At 36.1% G+C, this 25,811-nt stretch overlaps 3 protein-coding genes and 1 long non-coding RNA gene across 6 annotated transcripts in view; 3 read left to right on the forward strand and 1 right to left on the reverse strand.

Moving 5' to 3' along the window:
- sima (similar) overlaps positions 1-16,216 on the reverse strand; it is a 68,787-nt gene extending 52,571 nt beyond the window's left edge. Inside the window, exons 1-2 of one of the 3 annotated variants that reach the window (XM_066286301.1) lie at positions 15,987-16,216; positions 1,767-2,216 (exon numbers count right to left, since the gene is read on the reverse strand). In XM_066286301.1, coding sequence (XP_066142398.1) covers positions 1,767-2,122 — 356 coding nt within the window. In that variant the 5' untranslated portion in view covers positions 2,123-2,216; positions 15,987-16,216. The remainder of the gene's footprint in view (positions 1-1,766; positions 2,217-15,986) is intronic. The other 2 variants (XM_066286300.1, XM_066286302.1) reach the window with 2 other exon arrangements.
- Positions 16,217-16,963: 747 nt separating this feature from the next.
- Rpp14a (Ribonuclease P/MRP subunit p14 a) lies at positions 16,964-17,349 on the forward strand. The gene is made up of 2 exons (XM_066286519.1): positions 16,964-16,995; positions 17,058-17,349. The coding sequence occupies exons 1-2, from the start codon at positions 16,964-16,966 to the stop codon at positions 17,347-17,349; spliced, it is 324 nt and encodes a 107-aa protein (XP_066142616.1).
- LOC136341728 (mitochondrial intermembrane space import and assembly protein 40) lies at positions 17,211-18,045 on the forward strand. The gene is made up of 3 exons (XM_066287021.1): positions 17,211-17,350; positions 17,408-17,662; positions 17,721-18,045. The coding sequence occupies exons 2-3, from the start codon at positions 17,419-17,421 to the stop codon at positions 17,894-17,896; spliced, it is 420 nt and encodes a 139-aa protein (XP_066143118.1). The 5' UTR covers positions 17,211-17,350; positions 17,408-17,418; the 3' UTR covers positions 17,897-18,045.
- A 6,798-nt stretch (positions 18,046-24,843) lies between these two features.
- On the forward strand, positions 24,844-25,481 carry LOC136341540 (uncharacterized). The gene is made up of 3 exons (XR_010732512.1): positions 24,844-25,090; positions 25,145-25,246; positions 25,322-25,481. It is a non-coding gene; the product is annotated as an uncharacterized lncRNA (long non-coding RNA).
- Positions 25,482-25,811: the final 330 nt, after the last annotated feature.

Genomic DNA, 25,811 nt, shown 5'->3' on the forward strand with positions numbered 1-25,811 from the left:
CTAATTGAACCACGTAAATATTACGTAAACACTAATAAAACGAATACCTGCATATATATATGTGTGCAACTAAGGTTGATTGGCAGACAGTTCTGATGGTTCACGAACATATAAGTCTGAATAGAATTTCAAGCGATCGGCTATTTGAGATATAAAACTCAAATTGGGGTTTGATTAAGTATCACGCTACAAAAATTGGTTTTAATCATTTTAAAAACGTACCTTGTTCAAATTTAAGTCTATTCAAGTTAACGAACAAAAATTCACCTAAGCTATTGAAACCAAAACGATCGCTGCAGATTATCGAAAAATATTTGCAAGTCGCCCTGTAAATTTCTTATGCTCATTTTGGGTTCCTCTGAAAGAAGTTTATTTGGTTTTACTATAAATTGGCCCAAATTACTTCAATTCACAATAGGTCAGTTCACTTAAAAAAATCGCCGAGTAATAAATAAAAGTGCAAATTAGTTTAATTACTTCTTGAATAAGAATTTGTGCGGACACGAGAAGTACCGCACACCGAATCTTTGATATTCACAAACGAGTAGTACCAGCCTAATGGGGGGGGGGGGGGGGGGGATGACACTGCAGAACAAAAAGGGGCATCAGATTTGCTAATGCAGGCCCTGAAGACGAAGAACTGTAAACTGCACTGCTGGGGATGAAAGATAAATCATCTGCGCGCTCTGACACAAATTTCCAGATGATCTAATGAACCATATGGAAACATCGACAAGTGCATTTCCTTCAAGTTTTTATCGGCTACTTGGATGATTTCCTAGAATATGGAAAACTGCCGATCTTGCCCCAACAGAGAAACCTAGTAAGGCTCTTTGTTCATGCCAATTTGACATACAGACCGAATCTGTTAGCTTCTGCATGATCGAAATCGCCCAGGAAACTACTACTAACCTGAACTAAGGTGATAGACGAAAGAGATCTAACTTACAAAATCAGAAATGCTAAACGAACAGTAAATAGTCTATTGGTTGCCAAAAACATCAGTAATAATATTAAACATTAAACGAATGTCATAATCGATGGTTCATGGCGAGATGGCCTTTAACTCGACTCTCTGGAACTATCATAGAAAGGCTCGAAAAATCACAAATCTTGATGTATTTGGGGATCAGTCAGAAAAGCACCACGCATTACGTTCTAGTCGAATAATGTGTATGGCGTCCCTAGAAGTCACTCCAGGGCCCAGTGATCCTATGAGCAAATCGTAGGCAAATGTATAGGTGTAGAATTGGCCTGATTTTGAATTTTTGACTAATCAGTTGTTCTCTTAGATAAACAACAATGCAGTTCTGAGAAGCTTCAAAGTGGTCCTTCTTGCAATGCCTGTGAGCTGATCGACTCAAATCGTTGATATAATACATTAAACCACATCATATGTCTTTACAATCTTCTGCATAAACGGCCATCGGCTTCTTTTATCCTGGAGTAGACGTGATGCCTGTATATGCAGTTAAACACAATATCTACCCGGATCTTGCAACACATTTTACTATATTTCATCGAAATTCCATATCGAGTCATCAGTTGATTAATTTTGTGCATTCCTCGTTTATCTCCCAGAGGTGCTAACCTATGTCAATTTTGTAAAACCACCAACTTATCTCAAATGCCTTTAAAATTTACTGAAAGGATCCCTGGGGGGCAATGACCAGTAATAAGTCGTTGATGTCTCATTCAGCTACTTATCACCGCGTGTATCTACTACAAGAATCCCTAGTCGTATCAAATTTTCAACGCATACTCACATGAAATCCTCAATATCTCCTACTTCCACAAACTGGCAGGTGTTGTAACATCCATCTGCATAGAAACTATAACATTGTTCGTAATCAAAGGCATTTTGGGTCTGACAGGGAAGTCCTAGCTTCGCCAGAAGCCCGTTTGGACAGATCTTATGAGGAGCTTTGTTGTCCGCGCTATCAGAAGTTTCATCAGTAGTCTGCCGGACACGCGGCTCATCGGCTCGTAGAGAGCGACCACCATTGCCACCGCACAAGTTCTGCATGGACTCTTGACCCATTTGGGGGCCATGCTGACTGACAAACTGACCGACGAGAAAGTAATTGTCCGAAGAGTAGATGTCTTCAAGATCAGCACACATGATGATAGTGGCGCATCAGGAAGCGTTAGATCTGGCTAGTTTTTAGACGCACCAGACCCTCGAGGGCTACTGTGTGTTTTCCAAGTATTTTCGCCTTGAAGAATACGATTTACTTATCTTATCTCTATTATATTATTTGTCTCTAAGTTTGTCTGATTTGTGAATAGTGAGTATACAGGGAGGAAAGGGGGGGGGGGCTGTGTTGTTGTTGCTGGTTGTAGAAGTTATTTCCTGGAGAAGATGAAATTGCTCATCCACTGCTGGATTATAATTTGCATAATACAATTTAATTCTCATTTGAAGTTTCAGATTTGAAATCACAATAATCAGACATTCGCTTTCACTATAGTCATCACTAGAATTTTTCCACTTATTGAGAAGTAGCCCGTCTAGCAACAATGTGAAGAGCTCAAATCTAGCCAATATGTTAATAAAAATCATCCTTGGCTGTTCTATTAATAAGTATTTTATCTATTCCAATTGCTTATCGTTACAGCAATAAGATTCTCCTTATCTGATTCGAAATAATTTTAAATTAGTCTACTCGTTCTGGCAAGTTCGATTGCATGATATAGAATAATCCCGACACGGTCTGAGTCTATAGAGAGAAGTGAGTAGTGGTTTAACTCCGGAATGAAGTGATTACACCACTCATTAAGTAGTTATCCAAGTCAGCCATACTACTCGAACATAATGACTAGAAAACACCTGATTGATTAATGTCTACTCGGTAATTATTTAAATTTGAATGACGGTAACGAAATTGATTCGATAAACCTGAATGCTGCACAATGCATAATGCATACTGGACACTGCAGGAAATTATTGATAATTAGTTAATTTTATGGTTGTTTCAAATTTTGAGTAATTGAGGATATAGAGTTGAATAATACTGCTCACACAATCACTATAACTATGATCGTTGTATGCACGTGTAGACCTCCTTTGACGGCAATATCTTACTCACCTTAGCTCTTGACCGTTTACTTTGAAATCGAAATTGCTTTTTAAACTTCAAAATGACTACAAATTGAAATGAACAAATATCCGAAAAACGTTTTCATTCCTTTACTTTATTGTTGACAACTGTAATTATTTAAACAAAACCAATAGGCCATCTAATTTGAATTTCAACTTATTGACACACTACTCAAATTTCTATTTATCAATGCAAGCGAAAACCGTCGAAACCTTGGATACTGGTCAAACAATCACTATAGTATAATGAAAAAGATCAAAAGCAGAGTAATATAAGTTAAAATGTAGGTTTTTATTGAAAACACTAGACGACGCCCCAAACCAATGAGATGTTCTTTGAATAGGTTAAGAGATGAAGCTCTGTGTCGTTATTTATTGGTATATCAATAACTATTAAAAAAAAATTCAAAAAGAAAACTGGTTTGGTTTAGTTCGGGACTTCATAGCTCCCATAAGTGTTCTCTATCCTGAGTAATCGAAATCAAACCGAAAATACTATTTTAAGGCTAGACGAATAATCTTCCAAACGGTTGGCTTCAAAAATGGTCATTTCTCCAATTAAATCGCTTCAGAGGTATGTCTGGTGCTAGCTCCTGAATCCTCGAGGAAATTTTCTGGTTTTCCGTTGTCTCCCTCGTAATATAAACATTCTTAGAGAAAAGAGCTGAACTGCTCCTTATACAAAATGTATTCCTCATAAAGAAACATTCGCCATTCCGCCCAGAAGTTTATCAGGTACTCCACAAATATGATTATTTAAAAAAAAATTGATTAAACACTAAGATTTGATGAGAACTTTACACCTATTCTTAAACACAACGACTGAAGCTTATCTAACGAACTGAATTAAGTTAAGTTCCCTCAAATTTTGGCCGCAAAACACATTATTACCGCCAAACTGCAGGTTTCGATTAATCGATTGTTGCAAAATAATTTACTCATAATCGACTGACAATAAAGCCGAATTTTTAGCACTAATTCCACAACCAATTAATAATAAATTGCAAAATGGGTCAGAGTTCAATAGGTCACGACTACAATTAATCCAACCAACAGAAATATTTTTGAATTGAAAATTTTTCATGGGATCACCACGTGATTTAATCGCCTTAGATTACAATACATTAGAAAGATGAATTAATGAACCATAAGAACTGGCTTAAGAACGTCTGGTATACGTGACAAGTCTTTAGGTTTGAAAATTCCAAATGCGCCCAAGTGCGTCAATGCATTATAAAGTGAGTAATAACCGTGATGGCTCGCTCACTAATATTTGCGACGAATGCAATAAATAATAGGATCTCCAATTCTTTCCGGATAACCTGCTTATTATGCGATTGACCTGTCGAAACCGCAAATGTGTGTATTTCCGATTGCGAATGGTGAACAACGATGATTTATCTACGCAAGTCGTCTTTATGATAACTTGGGATGTTCGTAGAATTTTTCCGCTGGCAAATGAGCTTCTACGTGACAAGAAACAATATTCTTAGAACATCAATTCGAGATTCAGTTTGACTACAAAGTGGGACATCATAACCTTTTGTTTACTTTGTGTGTAATTTGAATGTACGGTTTATGCATAACAGCATACTCCCTCTATCAACATCACAGTTCTGTAATAAGCACAAAATTTATAAAATAAACGTAAATTGAGGATAGATACTTGACCAAAAATTGAAAACGTCTTCAGTTCTTACAATATGAAATGCAATATTAACTTAGTAAAATTGTAAACAGCGTTACCAGCGACAACTGAGCTTTTTAACTACATTTAACAGTGTTTGACATCGTTAAATAAACAATGATTGGTATGCCGTTAAAATGAATCTATCGAATTTTAAACAATAAACGACTGCTTAAAATGGTATTCGTGTATTGACGTAAGAAAGTTTGTCGGCATACCATAAAGCGCAGACATTATAGTCTATTTGATTTTTTTCAATCATTTGTATACCAATTGATTGAATGGCATCGGGGAAAATTGTTCCAAAACGCGCTACTTTGCCAAAAGAAAATACCCAGAAGGATATTGCAAGAATTTATACAAGTCTAAGGTAAATTTTTCGCAAATAATAAATCCCCTAAGGCACCCTGTAAAGGCACATAACGCTAATGACTTGTATGCGATCGTGTAGCCCTATAATGCCTCTTCAGATATCTAAGCAAAACTGTTTAAAAGGGATTTTAAAATGAAGAGGTACTTGAAATGAGTTTACTGGACTTACTAAGTTTTTGATGAATCCGTCGCCTTTTCATAAATTTAAAATCATAAAAATTGCAAAACAAGGGCCTATCAGAACACAGTCCAGAAAAGTTACGTCTATTCAAAGTTCTATAGGCGGATTTTTCCAGATTTTGACTTAAACAGGATATAACGTATCATCGTAGAGATATTTCAGGCAGCAATAGTATGCTGTAAAATAATAATAAAATTACCAATAGATCCACAGTTAAAAACGCACCATTTTTTATATACAGGGTGCAAAGTTTCACATTTTTTTTTTCAAATCAAACGACATTTTCAACAGTTTTCATAATGTTGTTTTCGTTTAGGTTTATTTTCATTTTTAGAAATTTTATTCAATGTTTCGAATTGCTTCAGATAATTAATGACTAAGCTGAAGAATTAATTTTTCCTTTACTTCCTTTACATTTTTAATCGATCGATCATCGATAGATATTTTTGCAAATAACAGGAAAGAGGTGACAGATACGAAAACATTGTAAGAGACCAAAAATCCAAAGGATTGAAGAAGGAATTTAAATTTGGTATCAGAATTCATACAAGGTGTTCCAAAAAGACACAAATCATAAAAGAGTACCTAACCCCAAAAAATATAACCCCTGAATACGGTTACCTCCTATTTTGGCATCTTCTTGTATAGGATTTTAAAGGAAATAGGTGTACGAAATTTCAAAAGTTTAACTCAAGGCATACTTGAGAAAAGCGCAAAATATTAGAAGACATGTGAAACTTTACCACCCTGTAAAAATATATTAGTATTTTTCTATTATTTTGTACAATATTATCGCCTCTTGAAATATGTGCATAATGAAATGTTAAATCCTATATATAACTTATAGACTTTTTAGTAAGCGTATTTTTGTTTTACAAGGTGAGTAAGCCAAGTATGCAAATGACCCTAACACGGTTTTATAGCCCTTTGCCCTCTTGTAAATATCAAACAATAGAAACGAAAAATCAGCAAGCATAAAATCAACGTCTCATTTAAATGTCATTATTAAATATTTTGAAATTGTTTTATATTTATTTAGGCAGCAGTACTGACAAAACAAAATAGGTCAAAAAATCAAAAACGCCAAATAACTTGAAAAAATCCTCGTGGGTGTGATGAAGTTACGAGAATTTTGAAAATTCTTAAAAGCATTTCTTAAGTATTCTCTCACAATTTTGAGACAAAAATGAACAATTCCTCGCGTTGTGGACGTGTCTAAATTTTCTCAAGCTAATATGTTGTGATTAAGTACAATCAGTGCGTAAATGGAATAACACAAAAATATAGTAAACAACCAATAATTTTAATAGAAAGAAGACATAATGTGACCATCTAAGAAATCTAAAAACATTTCCAAAACTAAGAAAAATATAGTGCATTTTGAATTTAATGTTACGTTTTTCAACAGTCCACACATTTAGAACGGAGCATATGAATCATATGCAACGAGACCCAATTCTCGACCACTCTCCACAAGCAAGTCAAGCAATAACATGCAGCACTCATCACTCAATTAACTAGATGTATTACATGATGCAGCAGGCGAGCTCCCAATTTAAGACAATTTCAATTTACTAAAATGAGGTTAAATAATTTCAAAAAAATTGCTGTCTAGACCTTGCCCAGATCGAACCGTAAAATTCGCGAATCAAAAAGTGAACCCTGAAATGACTATGGTTTCTTACAGATTCAACTAATTACTTAAATGCTCAACTAACCGCCTTGATGTTTAAATGCACTTTGTGTCTGTCCAGGTTTTAGTTAACCCCATTTATGTACGTGCTCGATTTGGCGTACTTCAAGCAGATCAAGCGGAACCTTTTTAAGAATTTGCAAACTAAGACCAAGGTCTCATTAAAAGCACTAACTAAACACGATAAAAGATTTCGCTATTAATTACAGCTCAAACCTTGAGCACAAGAGGGCTAATATTAGGAGAAGTTGAAATGTTCGCTTATTTTGATAATAACGAAAAAAGTCAATTGCAACCAACTATTTCAGCCTTCTAAGCAACTTGTTCGCTTTCCAAGTGCAGTGGTTTCTGATCCTATTGATCTAACAATGGCGGTTTGCAACTGTCCGGCCTTGGCAAATTTGCGGTTTTATTAATATTAATCGGAGCAATCATCGTTCGATTGGAATGTGCACTGTAAAACAAGATTAAACGGAAGTTGTTCCATTGATTTTTTGTCTGTGTCCGTAACCTAGCGAGTAAAAGTTAGTTTTAAAAAAATGACTTCGGTAGGTACTTCTGCTAGCTGCTGCGATTGAGTTTGGACAACCACTATGAAAACGGCAAGCTTTTTTAGAGGAAACTGTAGACTTCCGAATTAAACTAAACGCGACTTTATGTGACTTTTCAGTTCATTTTTCTTATACTGACGGTCGCCTTGAAGTCATTTTTCATAGTGGAGTTCCACCTTAAAACCGCTCCTTCTACGTCTCTATAAATAGTTCGATAATCGCAAAAATGTCAAGATTTATAAAGTAAAAAATGCTCAAGGTCTCCGCTCCTGCTATGAATCTACAAATTCAAGGATAATTATCAAAGTTTTAGGATGTACACTAATGGCAAAATGTAGAGCAACTTTTTTAAATTCACCATTATTTTTCGACACGAATAAACCCAAGTTTTAAATATTCCTATATTTATTGCAATGTTATTTATTATTGGTATACACGAAAATATTTTGCATTATACTCTTATCAAAATTTTTGGAAGTAAAAAATACCATTGACCTGGTATAAAGTAGAGCGACTTATTCTTTTCTAGTATTCGATCGGGCTTTTGGGCTGTGTTATTAAAATTTTATAATTTCAGAGTCCTTGAAAATGTCCAGGGGCAAGTGCTTATCTAACGATTTAAAAGTGAAAGTTGTACAAGCATGGAAAAATGGAGAAAAGAAATTTGCCATTGCAAGACGTTTCGACTTAACTAGGAGAATAGCCACAAGAGTATTACAGCGATTTGTAAAATTTGGGAACGTGGACGCCAATCATAAATCAGGTCGACCAAAAACAAACCACTAACTTTCAAGACAAACAAATTGTAAAATGTTCTAAACAAAATCCATTTGCATCTTCGCGGGAAATAAAAGCCTCTATCTCCAAGGAACTGGGAATCGAAATAGCTTCAAGAACTGTACGAAAGAGATTACAAGATGCTCTATTATTTGCCAGAAGACCAGCCAAAAAACCACTGTTGTCAGAAAGAAATAGACGGGCCAAGTTAGAATTTGCCAAAGCACACGTTTATTGGACAGAAAATGAATGGAAAGGGTGATTTGGAGCGATGAGTCAAAGTTTAACATGTTCAACTCTGATGGTATTACATTCGTAAGACGGCCTGCAAATGAAAGATTGAACAAAAAGTATACTGTTCCCACGGTAAAGCATGATGGCGGGTCTGTTATGGTCTGGGCTTGTTTTTCGGGCTTTGGGATGGGTCCTTTAGTTAAAATTGAAGGCACGATGAATCGATTTTCTTATAAAAAAATATTAGAGAATCATTTGGTGCCGTACTCTGATGATCACTTGCTAGTAAAACACTGGTTCCAACAGGATAATGATCCAAAACACGCCTCAAAATATGTTCAAGCTTGGCTTCGTGAAGAAAAATTTAATCTTTTGCGTTGGCCATCCCAGTCACCGGACTTAAATCCGATTGAAAACTTATGGGAGATCTTAGACCGCAAGATTAGAGGAAGATCATATTCGAATCATGAAGAACTTTTCTGTGCTCTCAAAGAATAATGGGCGAAAATGGATAACGTTATTATTGGTAAATTTATCAAATCGATGAAAAATCGCTGCCTCCAAGTAATAAAAAACAAAGGATACTTTACTAAGTGTTAAACAACAAACTTATGACAAAGAAATATTTGTATAATTAATTAATAATTATAATTTTTTTACCGTTGCTCTACTTTTTGCCAACCAAAGTGATTTTCCTTAACAAATTTTTTTATTATGGGGTTATTGAAAATATTTTTATATGTGTTAATAATACATATCAAGGGTATAAATATCAGAATAATTAGAATATCAAATTCATTTAGATTAAAAACTTATGATAAAAATAAAAAAGTTGCTCTACTTTTTGCCACTACTGTATAGTGTAGAATAAGACTTCAAAATGAGTAATTCTGAATATTTCGATTTAGTTGGCATCAAAAGGGGAACTCTAGGCTTGGTTATTCACATTAGTAGTCACATTTAAACAATGCAAAATGAACACAACAATATTTGACCTGATCGTGACCTGACCGATCTTACTTTATTTCACATGTATTGTCTGGACACGGTCAAGTTAAACGGTGTAACACTCATTGTTTTTTCGCATTAGCGGGCGCTGTCAGGGCACGGTCCAGTCACCATATACAACCAAACGGACAACAAAACGAATGTTACAATAGCTGACCTGACCGATAATGTGAATGGCCCTTTACCGTACTATCGGTGCAGGATGTTTGAAATTCGAGCCACATCGTTAAAATTTGGAAAAACATTAAATATACACAAATGATTACACGAATATGCCCATTTATGTAGAGTCAATAATGTCACACTAATTTCTTTTTTATTAGCTTCTCGAGGACGCATATTCTTAATGAATTTTCCATCATTAATAGTTTCAAAGTGCACTTCGTTGGAATTACCTTATAATGTTTGTTTTTTCTTTTGACAAAGTCACGGTTTTCTTAATAAAAACCAATAACCAAATGGGTTTCATTTTGTAACAAGGTACAAGACGAACAACAACAATAGTTAGGCAATTCAATAGATCCGGAGCGCAACTTAAATAAGCTCAAATTCCTGCCTTTTTCTTTCTCTTCAAACTTAGAAGCACAATCATATCTGAAGCTTATTAGGAAATGCTATTTTGTGAAACTGGTGTCACATTACGGAGCCTGCCTCCGCTAGTCTCCCGGAATTCCAACCCGTTACACTAAATTAGTCATTTATCAAATGTTACATAACTATGGCTATTACAGAGCAATTTTATTAAACTTATTTCGTGTTCAACGTTTATTCAATTGTATTTCTCTAAACAAAAATTACACACAGTTGCGAACTTCTGATGTAACAATTCCCTAGAATCGAGAAACAACCAACCATGCACCCCCGATATTTTTCTTATAAAAACCATCTCTGTTTGAACGAATTCCTCGTGCCTGCCGCAAATTGCGTTAAAAATACCAATTTTCCAAATTGGAAGCGATAACGTTTCCTGATAAAATGTACACAGATGATCAATAAACAGACCTATTTAACAAATGAATATAACACTAATAATGAAAAGTGGAACGCCTCTCTCTCTCTCTCTCACACCACCTGTACAACCGGCTGTGAGACAAGGACACAAAAAGAGAAAAATGGAGCTTTGTCTATAATACATTATACAACGCGTGGCCTCCAGAAATGATACGCAGTCGTTGAACTTCATATTTCGAAATCATTTGGCTTAGGAATGCGTAAATAATTTGAATATTGGTATTAGGGTTTCGTTAGATGCTCGTTAAGAAGACGAATATGTACAGGGGTGGCAAGGAATTCGTGAGCATAAATAAATTAACATTGATACACCCTGAGTGCGCTCAATTACTATCAAAACTTCAAAAGTAACTGAAAAGCAATAGGCTTCCTCTTCAGAGATGATGACAGGATCAGCCATTATACACAAATTGATCTCTTCTCCTTTCTTCTAGATGTTTGAACCAAGCTTAGGTTCTCTCAATACCCCGGTTAATTATGTAATATGTTTACACTTGATAATGGTGTAACATGATAAACTTGTACAATTATGAAATTTCATGACTTAATGAAAGCTCATACACATACAACATAAAGCCGTGTCGCAATAAGGAAAGTTATGGATATTGCCCACACAGGACTACACTTCACTCATTGCTTCCCTTCCTCTCTCGCTCTTTCTCTTTCTCTCTATTTCGCTCTCTCTCTCTCTCTCTCCCTCTTTCTTTTGCTCTCTCTTACGCTCTTTCTCTCTCTCTCTCTCTCTCATCCATTGCAATCAAATCCTATGACAAGCCATGCCACTCACTTAACACCGACCGTGGCAAAACAGTTTTAAAGGTGTTCTTTTAAAGATGACCATCGACGTAACAATGCTCACAATGGGAAAAAATCAATTTAATAAATTTCTGATGGTTCTGCAAGTTTTTATGATTTCTACACTGCAGTTAGGACTTTCTGGGCTTCGGAAAGCTTAATTTCTGCTAAACTGAACCAAAAAACTCCCTTCCCTGTAGGCCTACAACACCTCTCTACGCCTCTCATATTTATGTGATTTTAAAAAGTGAAACTAACTAAAACAAAATGTGCCGAGTTTTGAATTAAGAAGGCCAGTTTTACACTAGTTACACAATACTGACGTCTTTTATGTTACAGTTAATGGGTCCTTGTTCTCGAATCTTTTGGTTCTCTGTTAAACTCGGACTTTCTGCGATGCAAAGTATCTTCTTATCAAAAGGAAAAAGCCCATATACGAATCAAAAACCATAATACTGTAAATTAATTTTCAAAATTGACATATTTATCTGTTAATAATGACGGTATATATCGATTTATCTTTATTATTTGTATGGTGCACGGTGGCACAATGACAACGACTGGTAAATAAATTAATGTGGTTTATTAAGATTGAAATTGGAAAATTTCAGTTTCAAAACAGAAATTTACATTGTTTTCATTAGTTTCCATTTTATAATATTTCATCGAGGAATTTCATTGAATTTTAGTAGCAATTGCATCACGAGTTTTAATCCGCGGACTTACGTCTTTATTTTCCTTCTAAATCAAGTTCAAAGATTTTCCTCTTAAATTACTAAAATATTTTTACATATTTACCATCATACTAGATCTAAAGCACAGGAGGACATTACTGCAAAGGCAGGCTTAAAGCATTGTGAATGTTGTTTGTTCTCTTGACCGTATTGAGAACTTAAAGAATCGCGTTTTTTGCAATCCCAGTTGAAGAGTGCTTTATTTGTGGATAAAAATAACCTTCCTTGGGTTAAATAGATAAATAGTGCATGAATAAGTATGAAAAACGTCTAGTCATATCCTCAGTTTCGTACTAGTACAAGAAAATCAGTTAGATACTACGTTGGCTATACGATTAGACCTATGTTATAACCACCTTATTATACCTTATATATTACAAACGCGAAAAATTAAAATTTATCTTTTTTGAATTATTTACTAGGTGAATTAGTTCCTCTTTTAGATTTTTAATACATGGAAATGAAACATTAAGATAATGAGTGGTGGAAGCATGATCATTAAACTCAATGCCAACCTTACTGTGGGGATACGGTAAACAACAGGTGTTAAGAGCTTTCCATTATTATAGTTAAATCTGTTTTAGCTCAAACTTTAAGAGATTTGCCCTGGCTTTGTTAACATGCAAATTCAACAAGGCTCTGCTGCTAACTCAGGGAGTTTAAAGTGTTGTTTTATTTTATTAGAAAAGTTTGTATTGTTTATATTCATTACATTTTACATCAGCAAAGCAGCAGTCAAGACAATCTTGGTAATGCGTTAAAAACATAATAACTGCCACCTAAAGATGCAGCTGCATTTGTAACCCAACTGAAGGCACGGTTCAACTACAACAACTTGCTCAGCATTTTAAATCGTAGACATAAAATAATATTACTGGGCACTGTTTACACGTCTGCTCTAAATAATTCAGCTCGTGATAATTAATACTGTACTTACGTATTACTTTTGCCTTGGATTTAATGAAATGAACTTGAATTTTTGCCTAGAAACTATCTACAGCAGGATAGGTGGATAATTCGTTATTACCCACCTAAGAGTCAGTACCCACGATTAAAGTACAAGACCTCGAGATTCATAATTTTTCCATAACATTTCGGAGGTGAATCGCATAACATCTAAAGACAGAACATTACACCTTTCCACACCAAAGACGCCCACAGATTTAGTGCCATCAGCAAGCTTGTATCAGCGACTTTGCCGCGTTACTTCTACGACAACGAAATTAGGAAGGCATTTATGCTGGGCGGCAAGGGCCAGTTTTAACAGACAAGATCATAAAAAGTCTGAGGAGAAAATTTTAGATTTCATCTTTTCAGAAGGGAAGTCCTTTCGACGGAAATACTCACTTACGACAGGTTAGTGCAAAATCAATCGATTTAAGTAAAAGAAGTTTTACAGACCGTTTTCGTTTCCACCGAAATAAACCACAAAGTATAAAAGTTGATGGGAACGATTTATTTCCATTTCAGAAGGACAATTTATCATCATACGTTTAATATATTCAAGTTAGAAAACAGGGCTTGAAAATTTTGGAAAATCGAAGGGAGAAAGGCATTGAAACTAAAATAAGTAATGTTAATAAAGCCAGTCAATATATAATATTAAAAAACAAAAATAGACAAAAATATATGTTTTTGCCAATGAATATGTCCTAGAATAAAATACTAGTACGCTACTGGATTGAGCTGTAAAGATGAAATACTCGAATTCCATCAATAAAATAATTATCAAGTTTTCAAAATTGGGGAAAATCACTTTGTATTTCACTAGGCGCTGAAAACATCACAATACAATTCTCACATAGGAAAGTTTCTCAAATATTTGACATCAACGCGCAAACCATATTTTCTCTCAGTGGTCTGAAAACAGGAAGCGAAGCCCGATTCGTTACGCATTTTACTGCCATAAGACTCCTGTTTTTGACAAAGCAATAATGTGCTCACAGATGAACCTACCAGTGCCTCACATCCATATGCTGCAATGCAAACGAAGGATCCTCTTCACATCTCCAATTTACATGGTTAAAACTTTCGGTAAAAGTTACTCTTTCACTCACGCCCAACTTCAAATAATCCAAATCAAAAAAATTCTGGTAGAAGTCCATTCTATTCACAATTTTTTGTAAAATTTCACGAGTGAACGCGTTGAACTCCCTATATGGTTCCTATCACTGGAAAACCAACGATCGCCACTAACAAGGTTTTTAGCCCCGACTCTTCTAAAAGCAATTCGAAATCGATTTTCAACCACTTAAGGTAAACACAGATAAAGACCAACAACTATTGTACTAATAATGCCACATTCTTCACATTTCGAAATTTTCCTCACTTAGTTCAAATGGAGGTTCGCACCGAAACTTATGGAATCTAATGAGTTGAATGAATAATGAATTGAACCCAGGAAAAAACAAAACATATTTGTTATGAAAGTGAATTTGGCACTTAACCAGAATCACTTTTCCATCGGGGCATCTCAATACCTCATCCACTAAGAAAAACAATTCAGCCATCAGTCTATCAGTGCAGACCGTGAGGTTGTTCCAGCCTTGGACTAATGAAAATAAACAAATCTATCTATTTTTGGTGACCTATAAAAGTAATGTTAGCTGCACAAACAATGAAATGTTAATTTCTAAGTGGAATTTTCACTATGCTGTGTACTGGAAGGGCGATGCAGGGCAAGGTTGCTGCATAAATTTTGCATGTAGGTTATTATACAAGATTGCTTTTATTTACGGAAATGGTGAATTATTTCCTAACCTACACAGAGGGACGTACATTATGAGGGCAATAAAGGGTGTCTTTTTTAGGTATGTCCACTATTGTACGCTCTAAAACGGTAATAGTTGCAAAATTAATTGACTGGAGAGAAGGTCATTTTTTTAAAACTTAATATCCTGCAAACGGTGTTGCCAGATTGCTTTTGATTTCTGGAATTTTATGAAAAATGTAAAATTGGTCAATAGTCTAGGAAATAAGTCTGAGGGAAAAACATTTAATACATTCTCTTGTTAGTTGTGTTAGTAAAATACTTTTGCAGTAATTTACCAATTGGACAATCGTCATCATACCCTTACTTAATATTGATAATTAAGTCTATACATTTAAGCTAAATAAATATAATAATGCGGCTTATAGATAGATAAACCACTGTCATCAACACATGTCAAAGCTCATTAAAAAAAAATCCTATTTCGAATGACGCCTAAAATGAAACACTATCGAAAAATTGTAATAACTCCGTTTTTTTACGTTAACTGGTTTTCAAAAATGGCACTTATGGTTCCCTATTAATTATTCTCTATATCCTATAATTACAGAGTTATTAACATAGAAACTTGCCCACATAGTACACCAAAATACCTTAGAAATACATGAAAATGTTATTTGTGTACACTAAACTACCTCAGGGATTTGCCCCTGGTTTTACTCAATTCGTTAATTACAATATAAAATTTAAATTTGGTTTCATCTTAATTGTCAGAAAGTGTTCAGTCCTGGACTTGACCAAAGTGATAAATCAAATCTCAACTAATCATTTTAGACAATGTAGTAATACCCAAAATTTGGGGAAAGTAGGTTACACGCGCCCAGCAACTACAAATAGATGGTCACAAATAAAGCAATAAAAACAATTCGCGCAGGTGACAGCTGATCCAGTCCCTTGAGGACTGTTTTGGTTCCTATTTCATTGGAACATTAACTACATAAATATCTCGCGTTATTCTGAGTAGCTCAGCGATAGATAATTCATTGTAAAAGATAATAAAAAGGCGAAAATTAAGCACATCCACTTGGTGGAGTCCCAACTCCTGAAGTAGGGACTACTTTCTAATCACTAACCTTCGCTTCTCTTTGGGGGCCTTCGGTTTTGTATCCATTTTAAAATATATACTTCTTAGTCACTGCTAAGGAAGTACAGCAAATCACTATGAAACGCGTAAAATCACTTAAAAACACAAGAGTATTCACTTGAAATTAAATTGTAAATTTTTCACTTGATCTTTGAATGACGTTTGAGAGTCGAACAAATAAAGATGAGATTCGTAGCGTTTCATTTGGAACAGCGGATTGTTCATTTTGCTCCACGATTCATTCCGAAGTGTTCGATTTGCACATTATTTGAATATCGACTTGGCTTGATGAATCGATACCGATATTATTGAAAATCATGAATCATGAATCCAGTGCTCTAATTTGTAAGAAATAGGTACAGATATGTATAGATATTGATCTGCTGAGAACTTAAAATTGATAGAAGAGATAACGTTTTAGAATTTTCTAGGTTCTAAAAAGATTTTAAAAATCCCTGAATATTTCGTGAAAATCAAAACATCTATAATGAAAATCCCCATAATAATCCTAAAGATCTACATTAAAGTTAAAATACATATAACAATTGCGAAAAAATCAAATTCATTGAAATTTTATTTGGGGTTAGAACAAAATTCCGATATTTCCAAAATACTGTGAGAATCTCAGAATCAATATCAAGAATTTCGGAAAAAAATCTCAAATCCTTTTTAACTTGCATTGCAAAAAAGTTTAAGTCCCAATTAGTCTCTCTTTTTGTTCAAGCTTATATTAAATTCATATCTTTACTTCGATTTTTGCGACAACACTGTAAAACCTCCTATATTTTCTGTCAATCCTTTGACATTCGACATTAAGTATTATAACCTCACTTTTTCATTTCCACTTTTCACATCGTTTTCGTTTCTAGTTTGCCCTTTCGAATTAGGTAGAACAAATTAATATTTCAATGGTATTTACCCAATTTACAGCCCTCAATTAATCATTAATAACCCCTTTGGCGTTAAATGAATAATTACCATTATTTGGACATCAAGCTGTAAGTTAGAAATCCAGATAAACCAGCGTCTTTCAGCATTCAAATGAACTCTTTCTTTTCAGCATTCTCCAAAATCCTGAAGAAGTAACCCCGGCCTTTTTCAAAAAGAATATTTTGGAAGGTGTGAAACAGCTTTTTGGAGAGGTGGGATCTTCAGTAAATATAGATGTTTTAAAGTTTGACCCACATTGTCTTGAGGGCATTATTCGAATTCCGAAATCTCAGCATATTAAAATCAGGGGCAGTTTGACCCTTTATGGATGGTATGAAAGTCAAAGTTGCATTTATCGCGTAAGAAAAAGTGCTCCATTGCTACTAGGACTACTTGGGGATAGTCGAGAGTATATTCATTAAAGTAGGTGCCAAGAAATTCTGGTAGTTAATTGAAAAGAAAAAGGAAATTTCATTTTAGTTTTTATAAAAATGTCTCACTGTCGAAGACTGGGTGATAAGGGCAAAGATCTAATAATTTTTGCTACCAAAGAAGACCACTCATTTCCTAGCAAAATAGCTTTACCGCCACCGGACCCCCAGCCAGGTCTTATTTTAGCCAATGGAGAAATTAACTGGAATTGCCCCTGCCTGGGGGGGATGGCTACAGGGCCATGTGGAGTGGAATTTAGGAATGCTTTCAGTTGTTTTCACCATTCTACTGCTGATCCCAAAGGTTTACAAATTCCAAATTTCTCTCTCTCCCCCTCTTCATTAGTAAACAAATATTCCAGGAAGTGATTGCCTAGACAAGTTCAAAACCATGCAGACTTGTATGCAGAAATATCCCACCTTATATAACAAGGATTTAACAGATGAGGAAGAAATGAGTAGTATGGCTGAGGCTGAGCACTCAGCTGAGGAAGCTTTGGAAAAATCTGAAAAATTAGATGAGACGAACAAGAATTAAAATTAACGTTAGCATTGCTTCTCTTTGAGACTTGAGTTGATTAAGATTTTTTTTATTTTGTAATCAACTTAATGACATATAGCTGATTTTAGAAGCTCTTAGGTTTAAGAAAAACACTGTTAATAAATGTTTAAATTTTTTTTTCTAAAGTAGTTTTTTTAATCGAATAAAAGAAAATAAATTAACTTAATGCGATAATATCGTGAACGAGCAAGACCAACAAATAAATTATTCAATCTGCCGCCATCTATAATTGGGCTTAGGAGACAGAAACATTCGACAATTTGATTCAGATTTCTCTACCGTCTTCTGGTTCGAGGTTAAGTTTTGGCTTATGTTTACCAGATGGCCCCATATACACTGACCCGCTAACAGCAATTTAGATATATTGAAAATATTCGTGTGTGATTCAATTACTATAACGTTATTATGATGGATATGTTGATGGAACATCGAATTGATGATAATGATTAATAGCCAATTGTAATGTGAAAATACCAAAATCTTCTTATAGGCACATGTTTTATCCAACAGATTCCCCTTAAACTTTACAAACTGCGCTAAGTGGAGAAAAAGGCTTTTCGGTTCATTTATCTTGATATTTTTAGAACCTAATGGCCCACCCTTTAATCTATTTGAAACAGGAAAGGGTTATCACCGACCCTCTTTTCAACTCCTTTAGGCACTCCTTGGTGACTCCACTTAAGGTGCAATATTATTTTTTTGTTTCACTTTCCCGTCATCGACAACAAAGTCGGCACGATCTTTTTTATCAGTCAGACCATAACCAACGAACTATACAAGGGAGAAGGGTGACTAACGGTGCGGTAAAAGTTTTATGAAAAGCCCCAAGTGCTGGCCGAATTCAGCCCTTATACACTTTAGGCGTCGAAAATGGGGTTGTTTGAATTGCCTATCGAGGACATTTTTAAATCTGTGTCAATGAAGCGGGAAAAGTATGCAATGTGTTATTGTCCGGAAAGGGAAAGGGTTCAGGGAAGTGTTAAATATAGGTATAAAGGAAGCGCTTAAGAGAGAAGTTAAATTGTAGAAAAGTGGGTTTATCCCCCCAATGTAGTATTATTACACCGGTATGGTTAGTAGTACCATTAGTTTTACAGTTCAAGGCTTTTGTTATTCCAGTAAAATTGCCCCAGAACGAAATCTAAACAGTACAAGTCGAGACTTTGCGGTCGCTACAGATGTTTATTATCCTGACCAATCTACTGATGAGGAGAGGCCACTCCAAGCCAAGACTTCTTTTTCGTGTATAGGATGATTAGCAGGAGCATTATCTTGCATTAATCAAAACACTGTTTTGAAACTTTTCGAGAACAGTGCAAGGTGCGATTTTCTTAGCAATCTTTTGATTTCGGAGAATTCAGAATATCAGAATTCCTAAAAACATAGCGCAGTATACTCATTGAGAAACAATGGGAAACACGGTTTAATTCAAATTCACCACCTTCCGTGGGGTTTAAATGTATTAATTTCCCATGAAACATTTCGATAACTCCTTAATATGCTTCGGTGGCGACGTACCTGAAGGAAGTACCTAATACAGAAACAATACAGTTATGTGCTTCGTGCATCAACACAGGAAGACTGCCGATTTAAACGTACATATACACATACACACGCTGTACCATCGTGAGAAAAATCCTTAAATGTCTATTATGATTCAGAATCGGAAACTGAAAATGGTAATTACCGAAGCAGCGATGAAGCCGAAGCGGACGTGTCCAGCATGTAGGTTGCCTGCCGACATCCCCGCGGGACGTTTCGTCTTTCCTCTTTCAGTTAACAAGATACTTCCTACAGCCGTCGTGCGTCTTATACCAGAAACTGCCAAATTCAACATTTTCGGCATTTCTGGGCGGTCTTTCTGGGCGCCACTACATGGGAACCCACCATTTACCAGGAACAACTGGTCTGTTATAAAATGTAGTTTCTCTGTTTTGTATGGTAATCTGCTTATTGATAATTCAGATAGCGTGACAGGGACAAGTTTTAAGGGATTTTGGTTAAACTACGGAATTAAATGGTATTTATGTCTCTGCGGACGGTGATAAATGTTGATATTTCATTCAAAAGATGGGTACTAGGAGCGGCTTTGGGATTCTAAATTGAAATATATGGGCAAAGTTGTTTTGGATAGTGTTCAGGTTGTTTCTTCGCCGAAAAATACAGCTGAAATATCGAGGACTTTTATACGGATCCATAGAAAATCTTTAATACATTTTGCCATCTCGCGACCCTTCTCAGACCATACTCGATCCCTTTTCCATTTCCAACCCTTTGACTGGAATTTCGATAAAAAAAATGCTTGAAAGTCGACCGTCATCTGCCGATTTCTTGCCATCCCCTTTCCCGAAACGGGGCCGCTCGTTCAAGGGCCCAAGATTAAGCCATTGAATATTTATCATGCATAGCTTACTATGAACCGACAAGAATAGAATGGAAACGGAATATGTGACATAAAGAGAATGTAAACCAGTCCTTCTTGTATATATGGAAACTCAACTTAGCGTTGGACAACGGTACAAAGAGCCGGGTGGATGGTACAAAAATGAACAATCAGTAATCGCATGCAAATGTTGCTTCCACGAAGCACCAAAGGAGTGCCAACAAAGATGAATCATTGAAGATTATAAAATTGCATTGAAATTCGCGTTTTTATAGCTTATTCAATGAAGGACCATAAAACTTCTATATTCGTCCCACTGCGTGGATCTCAAGATCCCCAGTGGCGTTTCTTTATTCGCAGCCAAGATAATGCAAAATAATTTATGTTCCTTCTATAGGGGTTTTAATAACAGTCAGGTACAGAGTGTCCATAAAATGTTTATAGTCACCTTTTTGAGTAACATGGGTCGCAAAAAATCGGGTTAATCGTGCCGGGACCATGAGGCACATTTATCGGCAGGTGAGCTGGACTTTTTCAAACAGACTTCGTCGAATGTAATTATACGCTTGAGTTACCTATCACATACAATTTACCTTATTTGTGTCGTGGAATTTTCTTCTTTAGGTTTATTATCGGATAATCCCAAAGCCGTCGATGGAAAATATCAGCGCAGTGCTTATTTGGAACGTTTCGGCTATTCAGAGGATGCAAGAAAATTAACCTTAAAACCTAAAAAAGTGTGGTTTTTTCAAGTATTCTCAAGGACCTGAGGATATCTGTTCCTACGCTGCGAGGATGACTAACGCGATTGATTAAATACATTTTATCCGGTCATAAATTTAGTGATTCATTGGATTGAAAGGTAAAATGAAACAAAAATAAAACGATAATTCTGTACACAATATAAACTCTTTGTCAACTCCGTGTAATAACGTTAAAGTGATCATAGATGATGTTCTCGAATCAGTCTCGATGATGTCGAACAATAAGAGTGGTTTAAGTATGAAAAAATCTGGGGGTTAAAGACCTATCCGCACCCTCACGTGATAACCCATGGAGGTCTCTCCCCCCAGTCGAGTTCGAGTAACCAACCCCAGGGAGGTAACATAAGGATGGATCTTCGATGGGTAGAACCAAGAAAGAACGACCTATTGCATTATCAAAAACCGACCTTGGGAAAACACGACAGTAAAGACCATAAAAGGTTAAGACGAAAAGATCAAACACCCAAGGACGGTCATATACATACATATGTATGTGCGTATAGATGCTAATATGCAAAAAGCAGCATCTTAGGACAAACGCAGGAAGAATTTCTATTGCCGAAGGAGAAGCAAAAATTTCTGTCAGATATATACATCAAGATTGTTAAAAATATGATATGAGACCAGAAGGACATAGATTAAAGGACTGGAAGGAGGAAGAGTGGCGTTGTCTCGGAACGTGAAAAGACACAAAATAAGTATGGCGATACGTGAAGTCATTACGAATGCCCTTTTGATTGCACGAAGGACGGAAAGAAGTACTGAAGGATCTAAATGACTGATGGAGACAGTAGATGTTAAACATACACAGACAGTAGTTGCTAAAAACACATGAGATAAGGAAAGTGCGCGGAATCAAACAGCAGAAGAGGAGTGGAGTAGCTATGAGCTCGCACTCGCGTCCGCTTCAGTCCTGACGAAATATTCCTCAGGAACAGTTTCGAAGTCGGAGAAGGGTCTTTTATCCCAAGGTTTTTAGTGCGTAGGCACCCTATGTAGTCTCAAACATACACACACACAACACTAGTATGAAAAAAATCTAGAATTGACGCAATATTGGTGGAAGCGACTTAGCTATGTGACAAAAATACCCGTGGTTCTATTTAAAATAAAAATCACCCTATATAGAGTTACCCATAAATATTGACATACATGAGTGCAGTGCCCTAATGAATAAGAAAAAATAAAATAATTCGGGTAAAAGTCGTTTTCGTGTAAAACAAGTAGAGCTGAATCGCACTATTTTTTTTATCTCTTCGTATTCAATTTGTAACATTGTTTCTGGGACGCCCTATATACAGAGTGTTTGAAAGATAATTAAAACATCTTTTGACCGCTTTTTTTGAAATTTTGTATCATAATAACGAACTGATTTGGCCCTAACTATAATGGATGAAAATTATTAAGCCCAGTGGTGTCAGAGGGGGCCACGTTGACCAAGTTTATTGACAAAAAAATGTATGCCACTGACTTTAATTAAAATTCGATACTTTTTTGAGATGAAGCAACTAAAAATACTACTTTTTGTTTTTTGAATTTTCGTCGTATCCTGGTTCCTTTACGAGATATAAAATAAAAACCATTTTATTGCATGTCCGATTATCATACAATAATGTTTTCAAAAAAATTAAGGATTTATTCCCTTATTCCCTAAGAATATTTTGTGCTTTGATGATTTTTTAAAAGTTTTAAAACATCGGTCAAAAAATATATGAATTATTTTCAAAAATCGTTATTAAAAAAAAATTAACACCCTGTATCTTGGAAACACTATATTTCCAGGCTAATGTTTATAGGACTTTTATTTTAAAAAATGACCTAATAAATCACCCCCTTAAATATTACCTCGTCTTTTCTAAACATCCTGTGTATGGAACTCTGCGGATTTGCGGCAATCTAGAACCTTTAAAGCCATAAACAATACAGGATTTGCCAATTTGATGCAAATATGCGTAGTTTAAAGCTTATGTAGAATCTGTTTGATTAAGATTGAAAAAATTGCAAATCCTCTGACGACATCCGCGCGAAGCCGAGTACGGAGATGTTTGAGTTGTCTTATCATTGACAAAATAGGAAATTAGATTATTGTTCAGATTCAAGGCTCTTTTCCCCAACCAGTACCGCCCATACAGGGCGGCGGACTTTCTTGCTCGGTAGTTTTCCTTGAGGTAAGGGGGTGGTGATTCAAAAAATTTCGCCTTGACCGTCGGACTTGTCAAAGCCGGCTCTGGCCCCAGTTATAATCGCGCGCTTAATGAGGAAATGCCTGATTTTGGATGTAGCATTGATGGCGCACACGTTCTCCTAAATGCACATCTCCCTATCTCCAACCGTACGCACTGATCCTGATGGTGCTTGGCGAGGCTTTGCCCTGATAGCTCTATTATTTTTTAACAATTTGTTCTGAGCAAAACTGGTTTTAAGCATCTCCCACGGGCACCGGCCGTGCTCATTTCTGCCTCATCCCGGAGCTTAATTATAACTTCGCGAGCAAAAAACTTCCAACTAAGTAAATTTAAAACACACACATTGAAAATTCATCATTATACATATTTTATACGGAACAGCAACATAATTAAAAACCCCGCACTATGCAATTTAATTTCAATTTATGGGCCCTCGTCTACCGGACTATTATCACGAACTCCCTTCTTTTCCGACTGGTTTCGTAAGCATGTTATTAGTTTCCGAACTAATACACTCAGTTTTTATCAGTCGTGGCCGTTATTTAACACTTTTAACGGCAACTCTGGAGCTTTTTCCCATTATAAATGCGAACATAAACGGAGACTCATGAAGGAGGATCTGCAATTTCAAAAGTTGGAAGTCGTTTATTTGCTTCGCGGCGAGATACTTCGGGGTTGATAAGGGTTATCGCCGAATTTTTAAGGGGAAGCAGGTTAAGGAGTAATGCGAATGTGAGTCGAGTTCTTTATTGGGGCAATCAGTTTGGTTGATGAAAGAAACTTGTTAGGTAATTAATGTCCGGGGCTTATTTGGGTAAACATCCATCACGCTCCCCTTCAATATGTTGTCTGTCGCAAGGGGACTGGACGTATTATAAAATCATTAATTTATATGGTGGGTTGTAGGGATGGAAATCAAGTAAACGTTTTTTGTGCGTGAAATCCCAGCAGTTCCGTCGAGTCTCTATTCCTCAAATTTAGATTCAATGCGAGTTACTCAGAAACCCAAAAATGTATCTGTTCACTCTCAAGTTATCAGAAGACCGTTTTTGTCACTCTCGCAGTCTGGGCTTGGAATTCCTAAAAATTTCTCACCGGATGATTCCGTTTAGGACGCTTCACTCGAATATTCCCATAATTTCCATTAAAGTTTCAGTAAAGCTTTCTTCTAGGTTTAACAATTTTCGTTGCGTTTAAAGCGTCTTCGAACCCTTTAGAGGCTGACAATGGAAAACCACGCCAGCTGAACCGTCCTGTAAAAAATAAATTATCAGAATTTCTTCGGATGTTTGCGTAGCTTTAAAACTCACGCTTATTCAGAAATTCACAATTTTTGCAAGAGTTCGCACGTCACTGTCATTTTCAGCAGAAAACGACATAATCTAACTCAACTGACATATTGACGTCAAAACGTCAAACTTACGTATCACTCGCGTTCGTGGTCTCGACGTGATTTCAAGACCAAAAAATTACTTTGCATCAAAATTAACTTCCTGCTGGCAAATAATATAATCCCCCATTATTTCCCTATTCCATTTGGTCCGTTTGCTCGAGTTGCGATGTTTACGACCGGACTAAAGAACGATATAGCGTTGTGCGCCATTGCCGTCGCGGAAATACTCGATTTTATTGTTGAACACTACTTTTTACTGCGCCATTTCGGAGTTTCCAGTGCAAGCGAACTGGGAAAACTTTCCATAAATGCTCCGTTAATTCGATCACTTATCCGAATGGAAATGTCGGGAAGAGGTTTGTACGTAGATGAACTGAAATGGGTTGTTGCCATTGTCGCTGCTTACGGAAATGAGGCCCGCATTCGGGATGTACTGGAAACTTCGTTAGGTTTATTTGAGTGCATGATAAAGAAGGTGCAAAATAAGTCTGATTTCAGTGAGAAGAATCATGAAGAAGGGTAGTTGGCGGATGAAAGGGGTGACTGGAGAAAATTTAATATGGAAATCCATCTCATGGCCTTTGGTTGGAGCAATAGAACGTAATATGATCCAAGGGTTGCCCCCTTTACATCACAAATACGCTGTCTGCGGAGAATAGCATTAATTTTTTACAGTTCTTTCAATATCGCCCACCCCGAGCAGCAGGTTTATCTGGGAGAAAACTGGATCTATCTAATTGGGCTTTAGCTTAACCATAGATCCTCCCAACAGGTCATATGTCTCTCCTGCATCGATACCTATCCCGTTCACATCCAATAAATCCCGGAGATACACAAACTGTCCCTTTAAGGAGGTATATGTAATCCAATAAAAAATTCCAGTCGAGCCTTGGCCGTGTCTTTCCATCTCCCTCTTCGATTGTCCATTAATCAAAGCCTTATCGACCGATGCATCTGCGATCGAGTTCGAAGATTGAATTACTGCAAGAAACTCCGTGCAGGCCTCAAGTAATCATGTAAATTACGAAGTGGTTCGGAGGCGACTTTGGGTGTGTTGCTTAATTAGGTTTGTGATCGTAAATTAGATCCGGTGCTGTATGTCTGTAATCTGTAATGTGGGACTGTGAGTCAAGGCCTCAGAACGGCATTATAATCCCGACTTTAT

The sequence above is a fragment of the Euwallacea fornicatus genome, chromosome 10 (genome assembly GCF_040115645.1).
Source record: "Euwallacea fornicatus isolate EFF26 chromosome 10, ASM4011564v1, whole genome shotgun sequence".
Lineage (NCBI taxonomy): Eukaryota > Metazoa > Arthropoda > Insecta > Coleoptera > Curculionidae > Euwallacea > Euwallacea fornicatus.

Bases quoted from the DNA above. Each gene is read 5' to 3' on its own strand.
- LOC136341728 (XM_066287021.1), top strand. From the start codon at position 17,419: ATGTCTCACTGTCGAAGACTGGGTGATAAGGGCAAAGATCTAATAATT. The intron at 17,663-17,720 runs GTTTACAAATTC...CAAATATTCCAG, and splicing joins TTCTACTGCTGATCCCAAAG to GAAGTGATTGCCTAGACAAG.
- Rpp14a (XM_066286519.1), top strand. From the start codon at position 16,964: ATGAATAATTACCATTATTTGGACATCAAGCT. The intron at 16,996-17,057 runs GTAAGTTAGAAA...CTTTCTTTTCAG, and splicing joins CATTATTTGGACATCAAGCT to CATTCTCCAAAATCCTGAAG.